General features: G+C 59.6%; 1 protein-coding gene across 1 annotated transcript; it reads left to right on the top strand.

Annotated features, from left to right (window-relative positions):
- Positions 1–6: 6 nt before the first annotated feature.
- Positions 7–18,490, top strand: DENND6B (DENN domain containing 6B). The gene is made up of 20 exons (XM_041470276.1): positions 7–157; positions 4,248–4,286; positions 4,363–4,405; positions 5,141–5,253; positions 6,184–6,264; positions 7,276–7,381; positions 7,801–7,880; positions 8,049–8,111; positions 8,686–8,741; positions 9,674–9,796; positions 11,066–11,161; positions 11,237–11,331; positions 12,574–12,639; positions 12,758–12,822; positions 13,726–13,815; positions 14,085–14,138; positions 14,471–14,580; positions 15,198–15,300; positions 17,394–17,468; positions 17,761–18,490. The coding sequence occupies exons 1-20, from the start codon at positions 14–16 to the stop codon at positions 17,881–17,883; spliced, it is 1,725 nt and encodes a 574-aa protein (XP_041326210.1). The 5' UTR covers positions 7–13; the 3' UTR covers positions 17,884–18,490.
- The last annotated feature ends 1,475 nt before the right edge of the window (positions 18,491–19,965 follow it).

The following is a 19,965-nucleotide window of genomic DNA, read 5'->3' as shown; positions in this document are numbered from 1 at the left end:
GGGCGGCGCCGCCATGGACGCGCTGAGCCGGGCCGGGCCGCGGCCCCGCCGCGCCGCCGCCGCCGCCTCCTCCCCGCTGCCCTGGGGCCGCTTCGCCGCGTGGATCGACTGCGTGTGTGTGGTGACCTTCGACCTGGAGCTGGGACAGGCCATGGAGGTGCGGCACGGGCACGGGCACACCGCGTCAGGGAGCAACGGGGCTGTGGGGGGATCCGGGATGGGGAATGGGGAGGTGGAAGGGGCAGTCAGGGGCTGGGGCTGAGGAATGGGGAGAGGGAACAGGGGCTGGGGAATGCGGGAAGGGGAATGGGAACAGGGAGCTGACAGGGGCAGTCAGGGGCTGAGGGTGGGAATGGGGAGAGGGAATCGGGAACAGGGAGCTGACAGGGGCAGTCAGGGGCTGGGGGTGTGGAGGGAGCAGGGATGGGGAGAGAGGGAATCAGGGAGTGGAAAGGGAATTAAGGATGGGGACGGGGGGATTGGGAATGGAGAGGGAAAAGTGGGATCACGGTTGGGGGTGTGGAAAAGGGGACCAGGGTTGGGGTGGGGGCAGCGAGCAGGGAGGGGGGCCCGAGCAGTGATTTGGGGTGAGGGGGATCTTTATGGGGTGGGGGATGCACAGGGCAGGGAGGGGCCAGGGCAGCATCCAAGAGACCTTTATGGATCCTCTTCATGGAATAAAACTTGGCCAGGGTGACATGTCCCATGGAGCCAGGCTGGGAGGGAAGGGAATGATCCAGGGAGAGCTCAGAGCCCCTGCCAGGGCCTGCAGGGGCTCCAGGAGAGCTGCAGAGGGACTGGGGACAAGGCATGGACAGGACACAGGGAATGGCTCCCAGTGCCAGAGGGCAGCCATGGATGGGATCTTGGCCATGAGGAATTCCTGGCTGGGCTGGAATTGCCAGAGCAGCTGGGGCTGCCCCTGCATCCCTGCAGTGCCCAAGGCCAGGCTGGACACTGGGGCTGGAGCAGCCTGGCACAGTGGGAGTGTCCCTGCCACGGCAGGGTGGCACTGAGGGGCTCTGAGGCCCCTTCCCACCCAAACCATTCCAAGATTCCAAAGACACAAATTCCCAGCAGCCAGGGCAGGGAGGTGTCCGTGCAGGATTCCCAGGGAAGGGAAGTTCCCTGGCTGGGTTGGAGCAGAGCTGAGCCCCTTGTGGGGGCAGAGGGAGTGGGATTGGGGCGGGAAGGGCCGGACAGTTGTTCCCAGTTCCCTGGAATGTCCAGTGCTGGTCCTGCAGGAGGGCTTGGGGCAGCTGGGTTCCTCAGGGGCTGCTCTCTGAGGAAAGCAGGGAGGTGTGGATTTGTCTGAACCTCAGGCATCACCTCAAATTCCTTCTTATTTCTTGTGTGGTTGTGGGAGTCACTCCTTGCTCTGCCCTTTTTAGGGAGATTGCTCTGGTTTTCAGAGGGTTGAGCCTTCCCTCTTTTAAAGGCTGGAGCTTCCAAAAGGAATGGGAAGCAGGAGGAACCAACTCCACCTTGTTCCTGCTCCCTTGCCTTGAATACTTGTTTTTTTTTTTCCCTGAAGCCTCAAAGTGAATAAAAAAATCTCCAGACCTGAGTTTCACCTGTTTGATCCTTTTTCCTGCAAAACCAGGCCTGAAATACCCCAAGAAAGGGAGGAATACTGGGATGATAATTAGCATGGTGAATTCAACACTGTGTAGTGGTGTTTTGATGTGTGAAGGTGGGTTCTCACCTGTCTGCCTTACTGAGGAGGGGCCTTTTGGATGAGGGATGAAGGAATGTTGTTTCTTCATCCCTGGAAAGGAATTTTCCTTCTTTTCCTTCCTTTTCTCCCTTTGCCTGCATAAGTTTCCGTGGAAAAATGTTCCTTATGTGGCACAAATGACTTAGGAGGCTGGGAACACTGTGTCAGTGGGGATGACACAGCCCCACTGTCCCCCTTCCTTTGGAAAAACATTGTGGATTTCTGTTCCAGAGGGAAGGGGAGGGAGCAGGGATGAGACATGGGGAGGGGAGCCAGGAAGAGGAGAAGCTGTGGGGGCTTGGGGGGCTCTGGGGGTGCCAGTTTAGGGGGTCTGGCCATACAAACCCAGGGGGTCTCTGTGGGTACAAACCTGGAGGGTCTCTGAAATTCAGCTCTGGGACATTCAGGAATTCAGAAGACTGTGAGGGAGAGCCCAAAGGTCCTGGAATTCAGTGATTCCCACTCTGCTTCCACGGACAGTGGAGAAGCTGTTGGAAAGCAGAACCCAAATCAAGGCAGGAATTAAATGGAATTCTTGTTTCTGGCCCCTCCACCTTCAGATAAACAAATAAACACTTTAGGATGTGACTGAAGCCCTTTTGGGCTGCTCTGTAGACATCCAGGGACTTCTACACATCCTAATTTCCTTTTCACTTGCCTTTTTTTTTTTTGGCTTTTGAAAAGTTACAGATTCCTTTTGGCTTGGCTTTGAGGTTTTGAACTTTTGGATGTTTGGTGATTTCCTCACACCCCAAACACAGAGAAACATCAGAGTTAAAGTGAAGGAGAAGCAGAGCTGTGGAATCCCAGAGGGATTAAGGTTGGAAAAGGCCTCTGAGATCATCAATTCCAGCCCTGAAGGTTAAAGCCTGATTTTCCAACTGTTCTCTTGCAGAAAGCCCTCTCCAAATCCAGCAGGAGAAGCAGAAGCCTCATCCCAACTCCTGCTCTGAGTTAGGCAGCAGATGTTGAGGAAAGCACAATTCCTGGGATTCACGGGCTGCTGATGGAGCAGGATCAGCTGTCCAGGGCTCCCTGGCCCGGCCATGACTCCCTGGAATTAACAGGATAAATGTTTGGGTGGGGGTTAATTAGTCCCCACCCCAGGGATGTGCTCGGGGTCCTGGTGCAGAACAAGGGGAGCAGGGGGGTGATGGATGCCCTGGGACAATCCCGATCCCTTCCCACTGCAGCATCCCAGCCTTCCCTCTCCCGGCTGCCCCTTCCCCGAGCTGCTCGGGGATCGTTTTGCCTCGGGATTTGCGTGGCTTTTCTCTCAGCTCAGCTCTCAGCAGGGCTCATCAGCAGCGCTGTTAATTGGGAATTTGGCTGGAGCGCCGCTCTCGCCAAGGGATCCGCGGGAATTGTCAGAGCTGGGTGAACTCCCAGGCCCTGGCACGGGGCCACCCGGGATATTTATAGCCTGGAGAGGAGAGGCAGGCACTGCTGTGAGCTCCTGGCTGGAGCAGCAGAACTCCTGAGGCTGGGATCAGAGCCCCGGCTCAGCCCGGCCCGTGCCGGCTCCCTTCTGCTCCTGTGCCATTCCTGCACTTCAGCAGGGGCTCTGTGGGATCCTTCTCCTCAGGACCCCACCCTGTGCCCCCTCAGGTGAGACCCACCTGCAGAGCTGCCCCAGCCCTGGGCACAGCAGCAGCACCTGGAGCTGCTGGAGAGCCCAGAGGAGACCCCAGAGCTGCTCCAGGGCTGGAGCGCCTCAGCTCCCAGGGATCTAGGCTGGGAGAGCTGGGGGGGCTCACCTGGAGAGGAGAAGGATCCAGGGAGAGCTCAGAGCCCCTGGCAGGGCCTGAAGGGGCTCCAGGAGAGCTGCAGAGGGACTGGGGACAAGGGATGGACAGGACACAGGGAATGGCTCCCAGTGCCAGAGGGCAGCCATGGATGGGATCTTGGCCATGAGGAATTCCTGGCTGGGCTGGAATTGCCAGAGCAGCTGGGGCTGCCCCTGCATCCCTGCAGTGTCCAAGGCCAGGCTGGACACTGGGGCTGGAGCAGCCTGGGATGGTGGGAGTGTCCCTGCCATGGCAGGGGTGGCACTGGAGGGGATTTGAGGTCCCTTCCCACCCAAACCATTCCAGGATTCCCTGACTCTGTGGTCTCCATGGGTTATGGGAACCACAGAGTCAGGCTGTGAAGCCCTGCAAGGTTATCAAGTGCAGCACTGATGGAATTCCTCAGCCATGGCTGTTGAGCCCTGCAGTGCATCCCCCCACAGCCACCAGCTCCTTCTCCACCCTGTCCCTCCTGTGTGTCCTGTCCTGCTCCTGACAGAACAGATGTTGCACATCTGGAATGCTCCCAGAGGATTTGGGGCTGTTCATTCAGTCAGCTCTCAGGAACAAATCTAAACCAGGAGCTTTTGGGTCTGTCCAGAAATTCAAACAAAACCAGGTTCAGTGACAGGTTCAGAGATTAAATGGTCCCAGGTGCTTTCCTGTGGGATCTGTTGGGATCAGGGAGCAGTTGTGTGTGGAGCTGTGGGCACAGGGGCTGACAGGCTCTGCTCTCTCCACAGCTGGTGTATCCCCACGACTTCAGGCTCACCGAGAAGGAGGTAACCACCCTTCATTGCCCTTCTCCCTCCTTTGCCAGCAGCTCTCAGGGGTCTCACTGCTCTTGGTTTTTTGCAGAAAACGAGCATCTGCTACCTGTCCTTCCCAGACTCCTACTCAGGTGGGTGACTCCGGGCGTGACAGAAGTGTCCCTGGTGGAAGAACAATCCCTGGGGTGCAGCAGGGCTGGGGGGACTGCAGGGAGCACCCTGGGGCTGAGCCAGAGCCTCCTTGTGCTGATTGTCCCTGTGCTCTGCTGGGGGGAAACCTGTGCTCCAAGGAAATTCCCAGTGTGGCCAGGAGGGGTGGCAGCTGTCACATTCCTGTGTTTGAGAGCAGGAGAGGGGACACTTCCAGCAGAAATGTCCCCAAACCTGTGTTTATACTTCACAAAGGAACAATGAGAAATAAATCTGCTCATCCAGCCAGGCCCTGGGCCTTTAAGGGATTCTGCATTTTCATGGAGTCCTGGAATGGTTTGGGTGGGAAGGGACCCCAAAGCCCCTACAGTGCCACCCTGCCATGGCAGGGACACTCCCACTGTGCCAGGCTGCTCCAGCCCCAGTGTCCAGCCTGGCCCTGGGCACTGCAGGGATGCAGGGGCAGCCCCAGCTGCTCTGGGCACCCTGTGCCAGGGCCTGCCTGCCCTCCCAGGGAAAAGCTTTTTCCTGTACTTCCATTTCCCTTTTCCTTCCCATTTTGCTTCCTTTTTCCCTTTCCCCTCCCTTTTGGATTTCTCTGCTTTGGTTTCTCCCCTGTCCCTCCCCATTCCCTGCTGGATTTCCCCGTGGCCCCATCCCGTTCTGCTGGAGCCATCCCAGCTCAGTGTCCCCGTGTCCTGTGCTGTCTGTCCCAGGTGGCCTCGGGGACACCCAGTTCAGCTTCCGGCTGCGCCAGGCCGGGGGCTCCCGGAGCTCCCCGTTCCAGGATGACGGCAGGTACAACCGCGAGGCCCCGCTCACGCTGCAGGTGCGTCCTGCCTCGCACCTGGGGGAGCCAAGGATGCCCTGGGTTTGGGTCCCTGGGGAAAATCCTCCTCTGCTTGGGAGCCGTGAGAGCAGTGGGAGCAGTGAGACTAGAAGGGCTCAGCACAGGGATTTCCTTCCATGCTCACAGGGAGGGAGAGCGGGACAGGGAACTGCTGGGACAGGGAATGTGGGACAGGAAGCTGTGCTGGGAGAGGGAATTGGGTCAGGAGGATCAAAGAATGAATTGAATCAGGGACAGGGAACTGAACTGAACCTGGGGGACCATCAGCTATTTTGGGAGGTGGACCAGAATTAGGGAGACCCCAGTTCCACTGGGAGAGGGAACTGAATTTCGGAGACCCCCGTTATTTTGGGAGAGGGAACTGAAGCAGGGGGATCCTGGCAATGCTGGGAGAGGGAACTGAAGCAGGGACACTCCCACTGTCCCAGGCTGCTCCCAGCCCCAGTGTCCAGCCTGGCCTTGGACAATGCCAGGGATCCAGAGGCAGCCACAGATTTTCCTCTGGGAATTCTATTCCAGGGCCAGGAATTCCTCATGGCCAAGATCCCATCCATGGCTGCCCTCTGGCAGTGGGAGCCATTCCCTGTGTCCTGTCCATCCCTTGTCCCCAGTCCCTCTGCAGCTCTCCTGGAGCCCCTTCAGGCCCTGCCAGGGCTCTGAGCTCTCCCTGGATCCTTCTCCTCTCCATGTGAGCCCCCCCAGCTCTCCCAGCCTGGCTCCAGCTGTCTCTCCCTGTGTCCCCATGGAAAGCTCTCTTGGAGGGCTGGGATGTGTCAGAGCAGGGGGGTGGCTCAGGAGGGGTTGGTGGCAGTGGGGCTGGGCTGTCCCTTACGTCTCTCTCTGTTCTTTTTCTGTTCCTCCCTGTCTCTCTCTGTCCCTCTGTCCCTCCCTGTCCCTCTGTCCCTGCAGCGAGAGGCTGCTCACTATTTCGGGTACGTGTACTTCCGGCAGGTCAAGGACAGCTCCATGAGGAGGGGCTACTTCCAGAAGGTCAGTGCTGAGTCTGGAATCCCAGAATCCCTGGGGCTGGAAAAGGCCTCCCAGCCCTCCCAGTCCCAGCTGTGCCCAATGCCCACCTTGCCCTGAGTGCCACCTCCAGGAATTCCTTGGACACGTCCAGGGATGGGCACTGCAAACCTCCCTGGGCAGCCCCTGCCAAGGCCTGACCCCCTTTCCATGGGGAAATTCCTGCTGATGTCCAAACTCACCTCCCCTGGCCCAGCCTGAGGCTGTTCCCCCATGTCCTGTTCAGGTCCATGGGGACATCTCATTCCCAGCAGTATCCTGAGCTTTGTGCCCTCCGCCTCCAGGAGTTCTTTCAGACTCCTGCTAATGCAGAAATCAGTTTTTCCATCCCCACTAAACCAATGAGTTTTCCACTGGAACGGTGGGATTGCTCAGGGAAGGAATTATCACACTTGGATGAGGTTTGAATTCAAATGGCCAAGTTTGGGGTTGGACAGGAGGTGTTTGAATGACTCCTGCATTCCTAATTAATGCACTCATTAATGGCTAGAAGAAGAGGAGAGTCAGCGTAACAATGAAACCTCCAGTGGGGCTAGGGTGGGGCAGCTGTAAAAAACAGGGATTTATTTCACAAGGAAGCCCCAGTTAGAACAAAAAAGGTCTTCCTGGACATGATTTGTTATTCCAAGTTCCTTTGTCCTTCCCCAGCATTCCTTGACTTTATCTGCCCAATTCCCATTTCAGGAGTCTCTCCTTTGTGCTTCTCCACCTGAAATGGTTTTTGGGAGATTTAAACCCACCCATGGACTTTTCTTCCCTGTCCAGCTGCTCTTTTGCCAGGCCATGCTCCCATCCCTTTGCTCTCCCAAATCCTGGCTCACGAGCGGGTGGCAGCAAGAATTCCACCCAAGTGCTGCTTGGGAGCTGCTCCATGGATTGAGTGCTGGGTTTTTGGAGTTCATCCCTCTCTAAGCAGTACAGAAAGGTGCAGTGCTGGGGTCAGGGGGGTCCTGATCCCAAATGTGCCGTTCCCAGTCCCTGGTGCTGGTGTCCCGCCTTCCCTACGTGAACCTGTTCCAGTGCCTGCTGCAGCTGATTGCTCCGGAATACTTCGACAAGCTGGAGCCCTGCCTGGAGGCAGGTGAGCTGGGGGCAGGCATTCCAGCTTGGGATAGAGGGGCTGCATGGGGAGGTTCCTGGAAAACAGCTAGAATGCACCACACGGCTTCATTCTGGAGCAAATTCCAGCAGGGAAGAGCTTCCTCCTGCTTGTCCAAGCGGATAACCAGCTGCAAAGGAGGGATTGTGGGGAGGGAGGGGATGGGGCTGTCAGATGCAGGGTGTTCCCAAGGAATGCAGGGTATTCCCAGAGCCAGGAATCTGCTGCACCTCCATCAGGCCTTTTGTGCCTGGGTCATTTCATCCTGATTTATCAACTCTGGGTTTGCCACAAGCCAGGGGGATGTGTGAGCTGGGAATAGGGAATAATTCCCTTGCAGAATGCCAGGATGAGCTGGATTTTCCCTCAGGTGAAACTCTTCCCTTCCCTGTGTCCCTCAGTGTGCAACGAGATCGACCAGTGGCCACCCCCAGTGCCTGGCCAGACCCTGAACCTGCCCGTGATGGGAGTTGTCATCCAGGTACCTGGGCTGTGCCAGAGGGAGGGGACCTGTGTTCCATGGTCCTGGGTGTGAAATCCCTGCTCACCCCACATTCCCCACAACCTTTCCAGCTGGAACTGGTGGCTGGAGAAGTTTCTGCCCTGCCAATGCCACCCCAGCGTGATCCCTGCTGTCCTTGCCCTGCAGGTGAGGATCCCATCCCGGGTGGACAAGCCAGGCTCCAGCCCAGTGAAGCAGTGCAACCAGGAGGTGAGAGGGGCTGGGTCCTGAATCCTGCTGGGAGCCCTTTGGCCTGGGATCTGTGTGGTCTCAGCAGTTCCACGCCAGGCTCTCCTGCCTGGAGTCACACAGGGCTCTCTGCACCCACTCCGGGTGCTTTACTCACGGTTCCCCTTGCTTCTCCTGGGAAGTCAGGCATGCTGGGTCTCCTGCCTTCACCCTGGAGTTGTTTTGAATTTGCTTCAGTGTTTTGGTTCAGCTCTGGTTTGGAGTCCTTCCCTTTCTCTGCTGTGACTAACACTGGTTTGGTGCCACATCTCTAACCCCACTGGCTCTGCTCTCCCACCAGAGGAAACCCTGGAAAATAAAGGGGCAGGCACAGCAGCCTTTCCCATCTGGAGAAGAAGGGAATCTTGCTTAGTTTGTAGCACAGGAATTAGTTTGGGATTGGGTGCTGGGCCCAGCTCTGCTCCTGTGCACACCTCAGGGTGTGAGCCTTGTTCCCTGTGTTCCCTGTGGCTGGCTGGTGGAATTCCAGCCAGGCTGCTCCCCCCTCACAGTTCACTAACAGCTACTAACAGCCTTTTCTCCCTTCCTCATCCAGAATCTGTTACCAGCCCCCCTGGTTCTCCCCAGTGTTCATGAGCTGGATCTGTTCAGGTGAGAGGCTCCTCCCAACCCTCTCCCCTCCACCTGCTGCCCTCTCCCTGCTGGGAGCATCCCATAAATCGCAGGGATGGTGCAGAATCCAACACTGCTGCATTCCAGGGACTCCTTCGGCATTCTGGGCAGGGTTTGAGCTGAGGGTTGTGCCCTGCACTGCCCCGGGGCAGGAGAGGGGCTGTGTCCCCCTGCCACGGTCTGGGGAGCAGCTCCTGGCCAGAGATCCCAGGGGAGTGTCCCAGGCACTCCCAGCACTGGAGGTGCCATTTCCACATCCATCCTCTGGAATCCAGGGGTGTCCTGCTGTCTCGGGCACACTGAAAGCACCACCTGTCGTGGGAACCTCCTGAGCTTTAACAAGGCCGAGTCCAAGGTGCTGCACCGGGGTCAGGGCAGCCCCTGGGATCAGTCCAGGCAGGGCATGAGCAGCTGGAGCAGCCCTGGGAGAAGGATTTGGGGCTGCTGGGGGTGGGAGCTGGACCTGGCCCAGCCCAGAACCCCCCAGCCCTGGGCTGAGCCCAGTGGGCAGCAGGACAGGGGGATCCTGCCCCTGTGCCCCTCAGGTGAGACCCACCTGCAGAGCTGCCCCAGCCCTGGGCACAGCAGCAGCACCTGGAGCTGCTGGAGAGCCCAGAGGAGACCCCAGGGTGGCAGGGGTGGCACTGGATGGGCTGAGTCCCCTTCCCACCCAAACTATTCCATGACTCTCTGGTCACAGATTGCTTGACTTTGTTTAGAGCATTTCCTTTAAACTTGTATGAAGCAACTGGGTGACAGCCCAGGTGGAAACACCTGAATTTCCCTGTGGAATGCTGGAAGTCCATCCTAGAACTCACATTCCCAGACAGGAGCACAGCTGGGGGGGCTTGCAGGCCACAGCTGTGTCGGGTCCATCCTGAGTGACCCTGTCATTGTTCCCATTGTCCCAGGTGCTTCCAGCCAGTGCTGATCCACATCCAGATGCTGTGGGAGCTGATGCTGCTGGGGGAGCCCATGGTGGTGATGGCACCGTCCCCAACCATGTCCTCAGAGATGGTCCTGGCCCTCACCAGGTAACACCCACGGGCTGTGAGGGACTGGGAACTGTGACAGCAAATCCTGGCAGCTTTTCCCTCCCACGTGCACTCTGTGCTGCTCGCCTGGGTTGGGTTTAGCCTGCTCGTGGAAGCTTTGCAAGACAAACTGCAAATGTTCCACACTCATTTTCCAGCAAGGATAGAGAGGAGTACAGAGGAATCTCCCCTGATGGGTCCAGCCCTGAGGAATGTTCTCTCCCCAGCTCAGAGCTCTGCCTTAGCACAAAGCCCCAAAAACCTCCAGCTTCCCCAGAGAGATTCAGCCAGGCCAGGAGCTGCCCTGGGGTCAGCCCCAGGGCCTGGAGCACTCCAGGCCGGGCAGGGGGCTGGAAAGCTGGGAAAGGCCCTGGGGGTGCTGTGCCAGCTCAGACACGAGCCCAGGGTGCCCGGGGGGCAGCAGGGACTGTCCCCTGTGCTGGCCCAGGGTGACTGTGTCACACCCGGGGTGACCCTGCCATGCCTGGGGTGACCATGACACGCCTGGGGTGACCGTGACCAGCCAGGGTGACCCTGCCATGCCCAGGGTGACCCTGCCATGCCCAGGGTGACCATGACACGCCTGGGGTGACCGTGACCAGCCAGGGTGACCCTGCCATGCCCAGGGTGACCATGACACGCCTGGGGTGACCCTGCCATGCCCAGGGTGACCCTGCCATGCCCAGGGTGACCATGACACGCCTGGGGTGACCGTGACCAGCCAGGGTGACCCTGCCATGCCCAGGGTGACCATGACACGCCTGGGGTGACCCTGCCATGCCCAGGGTAGGGCCTGGAGCACTCCAGGCCGGGCAGGGGGCTGGAAAGCTGGGAAAGGCCCTGGGGGTGCTGTGCCAGCTCAGACACGAGCCCAGGGTGCCCGGGGGGCAGGAGGCCGATGGCCCCTGGGCTGTGGCAGCCCCAGGGTGGCACAGCCAGGGCAGGGACTGTCCCCTGTGCTGGCCCAGGGTGACTGTGTCACACCCGGGGTGACCCTGCCATGCCTGGGGTGACCATGACACGCCTGGGGTGACCGTGACCAGCCAGGGTGACCCTGCCATGCCCAGGGTGACCCTGCCACGGCTGGGGTGACCCTGCCACGCCCGGGGTGACTGTGCCATGCCCGGGGTGACCCTGCCACGGCTGGGGTGACCGTGACCAGCCAGGGTGACCCTGCCATGCCCAGGGTGACCCTGCCATGCCCAGGGTGACCCTGCCACGCCCGGGGTGACCCTGCCACGCCCGGGGTGACCGTGCCTGTCCCTGCAGCTGCCTGGCCCCGCTGCGTTACTGCTGCGACTTCCGGCCCTACTTCACCATCCACGACAGCGAGTTCAAGGAATACACCACGCGCACCCAGGCCCCGTGAGTGCCCCCGCCCTGCCACCTCCCTGAGGCACAGCCAGAGCCACCAGCGCTCAGCCTGTCCCCTCCTTCCAGGCCCAACATCGTCGTGGGCGTCACCAACCCCTTCTTCATCAAGACCCTGCAGCACTGGCCGCACATCCTGCGGGTGGGCGAGCTCCGCATGTCAGGTGAGCTCAGGGTGCCAGGGGAGCTCAAGGTGCCTGTCAGGGGAGCTCGGGGTGCCTGCCAGGTGAGCTCAGGGTGCCTGCCAGGTGAGCTCAGGGTGCCAGGGATGCTCAGGGTGCCAGAGGAGCTCAGGGTGCCTGCCAGGTGAGCTCAGGGTGCCTGCCAGGTGAGCTCAGGGTGCCTGTCAGGGGAGCTCAGGGTGCCTGTCAGGGGAGCTCAGGGTGCCTGCCGGGGGAGCTCAGGGTACCAGGGGAGCTCAGGGTGCCGGGGGAGCTCAGGGTGCCAGGGATGCTCAGGGTGCCAGTCAGGAGAGCTCAGGGTGCCGGGGAAGCTCAGGGTGCCGGGGGAGCTCAGGGTGCCTGCCAGGGATGCTCAGGGTGCCTGCTAGGGTGTCGCAGTCAGGACAGCCATGCACAGAGCATCATCACACAATTTCAGCGAGCTTTAAGCATTCCTCCGTACACAGTAACACCTTACCTCTTCAGAAGGCTGCAGGCCCCATCCAGAGTAACATCATCCCACTTCAGAAGGCTGCAGGCATCTGCCCTTGCTGTCCTTCACCACCCTCTCACCCCTCCTGCTCACCCCCTGCCCCGTGTGCCCTCTGCTCCCTGGCTGGTTGCTCAGCACCCCTGGGCACTCCATGGCTCACTGCTGTCAGTGCTGCTCACAGCTGTGCCCTGGGGCTGGGGCAGCCCCCCTGCCAGCCCCCACAGACTGTGTGCCTACCCCAGGGGAGCTCAGGGTGAAGGGAGAGCTCAGGGTGCCTGTCAGGTGAGCTCAGGATGGAAGGTGAGCTGGCCCAGGGCTCTGTGGGGCTGGCAGAGCAGCTGGAGGCTGCCGGGAGTTGCCCTGGCAGTGATTTCCTCTCCTGGGAGAGCCCAGCAGCCACAGGAGCTCACCTCTGGCCATGTGCAGGATGAGCACGGAGCTGGGGCAGGGTGTGGGGAGCAGGAATTGCTGTCCTGGAGCTTCCTGGAGAGGAAAAGCCCTTCCTGGGCAGGAAATGGAGAGAGGTGGAGAGAGAGAAACCTCCTCTCCTTTATCGAGCACCTTTGTTGGCTGGGAAGCCAAGGAAGCCCTGGGGATGAGCAGCTGGTTTTTAGCACATCCTCATCCCAGAATTCCAGCAGGGAAGGGAGCTGGGGTTGCTCTGAGGGTGGGCAAGGGCAGGGCTGGGTGTCCCCAGGTGCAGTCCCAGCAGGAAGGGACAGAGCCTGACCTGTCCCCGCTGTGTGTCACAGGAGACCTGCCCAAGCAGGTGAAGGTGAAGAAACTGGCCAAGCTGAAGACCCTGGACACCAAACCAGGTGGGTCCAGGCCTCAGGAATCCTTCAGGACTGACCCTCCCCTTGGGGATTTGGCAGCAGGGAGCCGTGTCCATTTCTGACTCCTGATTTTTCCTGCTGCCGTGTTTTTCCCATCCAGGCATCTACACTTCCTATAAAACATTCCTTCACAAAGACAAAACCCTGATAAAAAGGCTACTGAAGGTAAGCACCTCCCACTCTGTCCTGGTGGGAAGCTGCCAGGAGCTGGGTTTGAGCAGACACAGCTCTCCAGAGGAGAGGAACTTACACTTTGGGGTGGTTTAGGCCATACTGGGACACCTTCACCATGCCAGGTTTAGGATTTTCCACTTGATATTGAGGATTAAATCCTGGTGCTAACAATAAACTGAGTGAGAATAACTGATATTAAAAAAAACCCTGAAAAAAAAAAAAAAACAGGTTTTGTATAGGAATAACTGATATTAAAAAAACCCTGAAAAAAAACCCCCCAGGTTTTGCATAGTGGAACTTGAAATTTTAAAGTGTTTCAGTAGAGGGTGGAATCTGTGCTAGGGGATCTGGATTTGGGGACCTGGATTTGGGATGTGGATTTGGGGATCTGGAGTTTGGGATGTGGAGTTTGGGGATCTGGATTTGGGATCTGGACTTGGGGATCTGGAGTTTGGGGATCTGGATTTGGGATCTGGATTTGGGGATCTGGATTGGGATGTGGATTTGGGGATCTGGAGTTTGGGATCTGGAGTTTAGGGATCTGGAGTTGGGGATCTGGAGTTTGGGGATCTGGCGTTTGGGATCTGGATTTGGGGATCTGGATTGGGATGTGGAGTTTAGGGATCTGGATTTGGGATCTGGAGTTTGGGCAGCACTTCAGGCTCCCGTGGCTACAGAGCTGCAGGTTGTGTGTGACAGTGAGGGGACACCTGGGTGACCTGGCTGTGACACTGGGTGACCCCATGTGACCCCATGTGCCCCGGGTGACACCAGGTGACCCAGCTGTACCCTGGGTGACCCCGGGTGACCCCGTGTGCCCTGGGTGACCCCGGCTGTGCCCCGGGTGACCCCATGTGACCTGGCTGTGCCCCGTGTGACCCGTGTGTCCCGCAGGGCATCCAGCGGAAGCGCCCCTCGGAGGTGCAGAGCGCTCTGCTGAGGAGGCACCTCCTGGAGCTCACCCAGAGCTTCATCATCCCTCTGGTGAGTGCAGGGACACCTCGGGGGACAGGGGAGCAGCGCCTGTGGCAGACCCCGGAGCAGGGAACCCTGGAGTGGCTGGGTGGGAAGGACCTTTAAACTCATCCCATCCCCTGCCATGGCACTGCCATCCCACTGTCCCCAGGTGCTCCAAACCCCAGTGTCCACCTGGCCTTGGGCACTGCCAGGGACCCAGGGCAGCCCCAGCTGCTCTGGGCACCACAAGAGACTCCTCAGCTGTAAGTTACTATTTTTATCTTTCCTTGTTTCAGGAGCATTACATGGCCAGCCTGATGCCTCTGCAGAGGGCCATCACTCCGTGGAAGGTAGGATGCACTTCCCAGTCCTCCTTCCCTTTGGGATTGCCAGTGCTTACAGGGTGCTGGGCACACTCCTGGGAACCTCCCCTGTTGAAGGAAGAGGGGTTTTACTCCTTTAAAAATTAATTAAAAATTTGGAAGAACTCTTGGGACAGATATTCCCAGTTTTGCCAGGAGCTGAATTACTGGGAATCTCATGTGAGGATCAGCCTTGGGGTGTTTTTATCCTCAGTGCCTTGGGCACCTTTCCCACAGGAAGTGCAGCCCTCATTTCCCTGGTTTCATTTGGGATTCTCTGATGTGGATTTCTGTGGACTAACGTGGATTTCCCTGTGCAGAATCCCCCCCAGATCCGCCCGTTCTGCCAGGAGGATTTCATGAAGAGCCTGGAGCACGCCGGCCCCCAGCTCACCTGTGTGCTCAAGGGGGACTGGCTGGGGCTCTACAGGTGAGAATCCTGATCCCACCCAGCTGGGCCAGTCCCACGGGCAGCAAACCCTGCATCAGCACTGGGACCTGCAGAACTCATCCATGGATTAACTCAGGGAGAGCAAATCCAGGGCAAATCCAGCCCTGGGGTTCCTATGTTTTAAACGAGTGGAGATCCTGCAGGGGAGTTGGTCAAGGGTTTTCCTGGATAATTGGTTCTGAATGGGATGGAGAAGACACTTGGTGCAATAGGAGTGGGAAAAATCCAGAGGTTCTATACCCAAGGAAAGAAAATGGGAAATGCAGAGAGATAGAGAATGAAAAAATCCCAGAAAGTGATCAGAAGCAGTAACTATAGAGTTATGGAATGGGTTTGGGTGGGAAGGGACCTCAGAGCCCCTGCAGGGACACCTGCCACTGTGCCAGGCTGCTCCAGCCCCAGTGTCCAGGCAGGGGTCCACGGGCAGCCCCAGCTGCTCTGGGAACCCGTGCCCGTGTCCTGGTGTGTCCCCGAGCCAGCCCAGGGTCACCTCAGGCAGCTGTGGGACACAGGGTGGGGTTGGTGGATGGGGTCGTCCCTGTGGGTCCCTGCCAGCTCCCCGACCCCAGAACTCACAACTGCTGACCTCTCCACAGGCGATTCTTCAAGTCCCCCAACTTCGACGGCTGGTTCCGGCAGCGGCACCGCGAGATGACCCAGAAGCTCGAGGCCCTGCACCTGGAGGCCATCTGTGAGGCGGTGGGTGACAGGGACAGGTCCCTGTGGGTCCCTGCCAGCTCCCCGACCCCAGAACTCACAACTGCTGACCTCTCCACAGGCGATTCTTCAAGTCCCCCAACTTCGACGGCTGGTTCCGGCAGCGGCACCGCGAGATGACCCAGAAGCTCGAGGCCCTGCACCTGGAGGCCATCTGTGAGGCGGTGGGTGACAGGGACAGGGACAAGGACAGGGCTGGCACAGGGACAGGGCAGGGTCTGTGAGGCGGTGGGTGACAGGGACAGGGACAAGGACAGGGCTGGCACAGGGACAGGGCAGTGTCTGTGAGGTGGTGGGGGACAGGGACAGGGACAAGGACAGGGCTGGCACAGGGACAGGGCAGGGTCTGTGAGGTAAGGGATGGACAGGACACAGGGAATGGCTCCCAGTGCCAGAGGGCAGCCATGGATGGGATCTTGGCCATGAGGAATTCCTGGCTGGGCTGGAATTGCCAGAGCAGCTGGGGCTGCCCCTGCATCCCTGGCAGTGCCCAAGGCCAGGCTGGACACTGGGGCTGGAGCAGCCTGGCACAGTGGCAGTGTCCCTGCCATGGCAGGGTGGCACTGCAGGGGCTCTGATCCGCCCGTTCTGCCAGGAGGATTTCATGAAGAGCCTGGAGCACGCCGGCCCCCAGCTCACCTGTGTGCTCAAGGGGGACTGGCTGGGGCTCTACAGGTGAGAATCCTGATCCCACCCAGCTGGGCCAGTCCCACGGGCAGCAAACCCTGCATCAGCACTGGGACCTGCAGAACTCATCCATGGATTAACTCAGGGAGAGCAAATCCAGGGCAAATCCAGCCCTGGGGTTCCTATGTTTTAAACGAGTGGAGATCCTGCAGGGGAGTTGGTCAAGGGTTTTCCTGGATAATTGGTTCTGAATGGGATGGAGAAGACACTTGGTGCAGTAGGAGTGGGAAAAATCCAGAGGTTCTATACCCAAGGAAAGAAAATGGGAAATGCAGAGAGACAGAGAATGAAAAAATCCCAGAAAGTGATCAGAAGCAGTAACTATAGAGTTATGGAATGGGTTTGGGTGGGAAGGGACCTCAGAGCCCCTGCAGGGACACCTGCCACTGTGCCAGGCTGCTCCAGCCCCAGTGTCCAGGCAGGGGTCCACGGGCAGCCCCAGCTGCTCTGGGAACCCGTGCCCGTGTCCTGGTGTGTCCCCGAGCCAGCCCAGGGTCACCTCAGGCAGCTGTGGGACACAGGGTGGGGTTGGTGGATGGGGTCGTCCCTGTGGGTCCCTGCCAGCTCCCCGACCCCAGAACTCACAACTGCTGACCTCTCCACAGGCGATTCTTCAAGTCCCCCAACTTCGACGGCTGGTTCCGGCAGCGGCACCGCGAGATGACCCAGAAGCTCGAGGCCCTGCACCTGGAGGCCATCTGTGAGGCGGTGGGTGACAGGGACAGGGACAAGGACAGGGCTGGCACAGGGACAGGGCAGGGTCTGTGAGGCGGTGGGGGACAGGGACAGGGACAAGGACAGGGCTGGCACAGGGACAGGGCAGGGTCTGTGAGGCGGTGGGTGACAGGGACAGGGCTGTGTTCACTCAGAGATGAGGAGGAGGCTCCAGGGAGAGCTCAGAGCCCCTGGCAGGGCCTGCAGGGGCTCCAGGAGAGCTGCAGAGGGACTGGGGACAGGGGATGGACTGTGTTCACTCAGAGATGAGGAGGAGGCTCCAGGGAGAGCTCAGAGCCCTGGCAGGGCCTGAAGGGGCTCCAGGAGAGCTGCAGAGGGACTGGGGACAAGGGATGGACAGGACACAGGGAATGGCTCCCAGTGCCAGAGGGCAGCCATGGATGGGATCTTGGCCATGAGGAATTCCTGGCTGGGCTGGAATTGCCAGAGCAGCTGGGGCTGCCCCTGCATCCCTGGCAGTGCCCAAGGCCAGGCTGGACACTGGGGCTGGAGCAGCCTGGCACAGTGGCAGTGTCCCTGCCATGGCAGGGTGGCACTGCAGGGGCTCTGTCACTATTTCAGGAATGAGGATGAGAAACCCCCTGCTCACCTTCAGGCTTTCCTTAGGGGAATCCCTTGGGAAGTGTCCCTGAGGGAAGCCACTCTCTCCTTAGGACATCGTGGCCTGGATGAAGGACAAGTCCGAGGTGGAGATCGTGGACCTGGTGCTGAAGCTGCGGGAGAAGCTGGTGAGTGCCTCCCTCCCCCTGCACTCCTTCCTCTCTCTGGCTGGAGGGAAATCCAGGACACAGATCACACCTGTGCCTTGGAAAACCTTGCTTTCCCTCCCTGGAGGGCTGGGAAGCTCACTGAAGTTCGCTGTTTGTGTGAAATCCTCAGAGTTGGGAGGATCCAGGGAAGTTCTTCCCCTCCTGAGGCTCAGGTGGTGTTTCCTGCCTGTTTTTATCCTGAGCTGCAGCAGGCAGGGCCCGGGCAGAGGGGAAGGGCCCCTGGAATGTGTTAATTCCCATTTCCCCGCAGGTGAGGGCTCGCTGCCAGCACCTGCCCGTGAAGGAGGAGACCCTGCAGAGGGTGGCTCTCTACATCGACACCATCATCGGCTCGCTGCCCGAGGACCTCCAGACTGTGCTGCACCACCCCTGAGGGGGGCTCCTGGAGCGGGAGAGCCTTCCCAGCCTGTCCCGGCCCGCTCCCAGCCGTGGGGCAGCCCTGCCCGGATCCGGGATCCCGCTGGGAGCCGGGCGCTGCTCCCGGAGCTGGGCTGGGGCTGTCCCTGCGGAATTGTCCCCTGGGTGGCACCGGCGGGGCAGGAGGGACCCAGCGCTGCGGGCCCGCCCGGACACTTCATCCTTATCGGGATCCTCGGCATTCCCGCAGCCCCATCCCGCCCGGGAGAGGCAGGAGCAGCCCTGCGGGGGGCTGTGCTCAGGGCAGCTCCCGAGCACGGGGAGGAGGTGACAATAGCGTCCTGCCCCTGGACAGCCCGGGGAGCAGGAGGAGGAATTGCTGGACATGGACAGTTGCTGCTCTGCTCCTCCAGGGCAGAGCCAGAGGAGGGGCTGGAGCATCCGCAGGGATCAGAGCTCCCCGGCGTGCCTGGCATGGCTGCTGGGAGGAGCTGGCCCCAAATCCTATTTATTCTGCTTGACAACCCAGCCTGGGCTCCAGGGACACAGCGGGGCTGGGGCTCTGCCCGAGGCACTGGGAGAGCTCCTGGCAGCCCCTTCCCAATAAAACCTGGAGAAGCTGATTTCTGCAGCCTGTGCCGAGCTGGAATGGGCCCTGCTGCTCTGCCCCTGCCTGCAGAGCAGCTCCTGTGCCTGGGATCCCCTTCCTGCCTTGGGAATGGATTCGCTGGGACCAGGGCACTGGTATTCCAAAACTGCATTGCACCACTAGGGGGTCCATCCAGGGATGGAATTTTATCCTAAATAAAGGGTTTGGGAGGGATGTGGCAGCCTGGAGGGGTCAAACCCAGCACCTGTGCAGGTGGTGGGATTGTTGGGTTGTTCCTGCCCTGAGCTGGGGCAGCTCCCAGTGCTCCCAGTGGAAGCTGTGCTGTTTCCATCGGTCCTGCCCATTCTCAGGGCCGGGGGGTTCAGAGGGGGCTGACCTCTTCCTGAATTTCCCCTCTGGAGCCAGGCAGGAGCTGCAGGAGGCTGCTGGGTCTCTCTGTGCCCCTGGCCCTGCTGGAGTAAGGAGTTCTGAGCAATATCCTTTGGGGTGGTGTAAATCCTGACATATCCCAGCTGTGTCCGTGCAGGCCCCAGACCCTCCTGTAAAGTAGGAAATCTTAGTTTAAAAAAAAAAAAGCTGGAGCCAAACTGGGTCCTGGTTTGGAGGCTGGGGAGGTTTATTGGGTTGGGAAGGGTTGTCCCTGCTCTTGGTCACTCGTGGCCATCCTGGTTTTCCAGAGGGCTCACAGCACCTGTGGGGGCTGTGTGTCCCTCTGCCCTTCCCAAGGCACAGAATCACAGAGGCATTTGGGTTGGAAAAACCTTGGAGCCCATCGAGTCCAACTGTTCCCAGCACTGCCAAGGCCACCACTGACCCTGTCCCCAGGTGCCACAGGGCTTTGAAATCCCTCCAGGGATGGGGACCCCACCATCTCTAGTAGCTGTTCCTCAACAGCCTGAACTTCCTCCTTCAGGAATTCTCCCTCAGGGATGGATTCTAAGCTTTGCATTCCTCCCAAGGAGGCCAGACCCCATCTCCTGCAACCCCAATGTCCCAGAGTCCTGGAATGGTTTGGGTGGGAAGGGACCTCAAAGCCCCTCCAGTGCCACCCCAGCCTCAGTGCTTCCAGGATTCTGCATTCCATTCCTGTGGAGCTGTGGAAGTTGGGGGTCTCCAGCAGGGAGGGGCTGCAGTGCCTTCAGTGCTGTGGGACCTGCCCAGCCCCACCTGTGCCCTCCCCAAACCGCTCCTGCCGGGAGCCGTGGGAGTGTCCCTGCCAGGGCAGGGTGGCACTCGAGGGCTCTGAGGTCCCTTCCCCCCCAGCCATTCCAGGGTTCCCTGAGCTGCTGGGAATGTGCAAATCCCGCCGGGGCTTTGGGCAGCCCCCAGGGAACGGGATGACGTGGGGGCTCAAGGAGCAGCCCCCAGGGAACGGGATGAGGTGGGAGCAGCCCCCAGGGAATGGGATGAGGTGGGAGCAGCCCCCAGGGAATGGGATGAGGTGGGAGCAGCCCCGGGATGAGGTGGAGCTCAGGGAGCAGCCCCCAG

The sequence above is a fragment of the Pyrgilauda ruficollis genome, unplaced genomic scaffold, assembly GCF_017590135.1.
Source record: "Pyrgilauda ruficollis isolate IOZ18807 unplaced genomic scaffold, ASM1759013v1 scaffold243, whole genome shotgun sequence".
Classification (NCBI taxonomy): Eukaryota; Metazoa; Chordata; class Aves; order Passeriformes; family Passeridae; genus Pyrgilauda; species Pyrgilauda ruficollis.
Note: the sequence above shows the minus strand (reverse complement) of the source record. Positions and strands in the feature narration are given on the sequence as shown.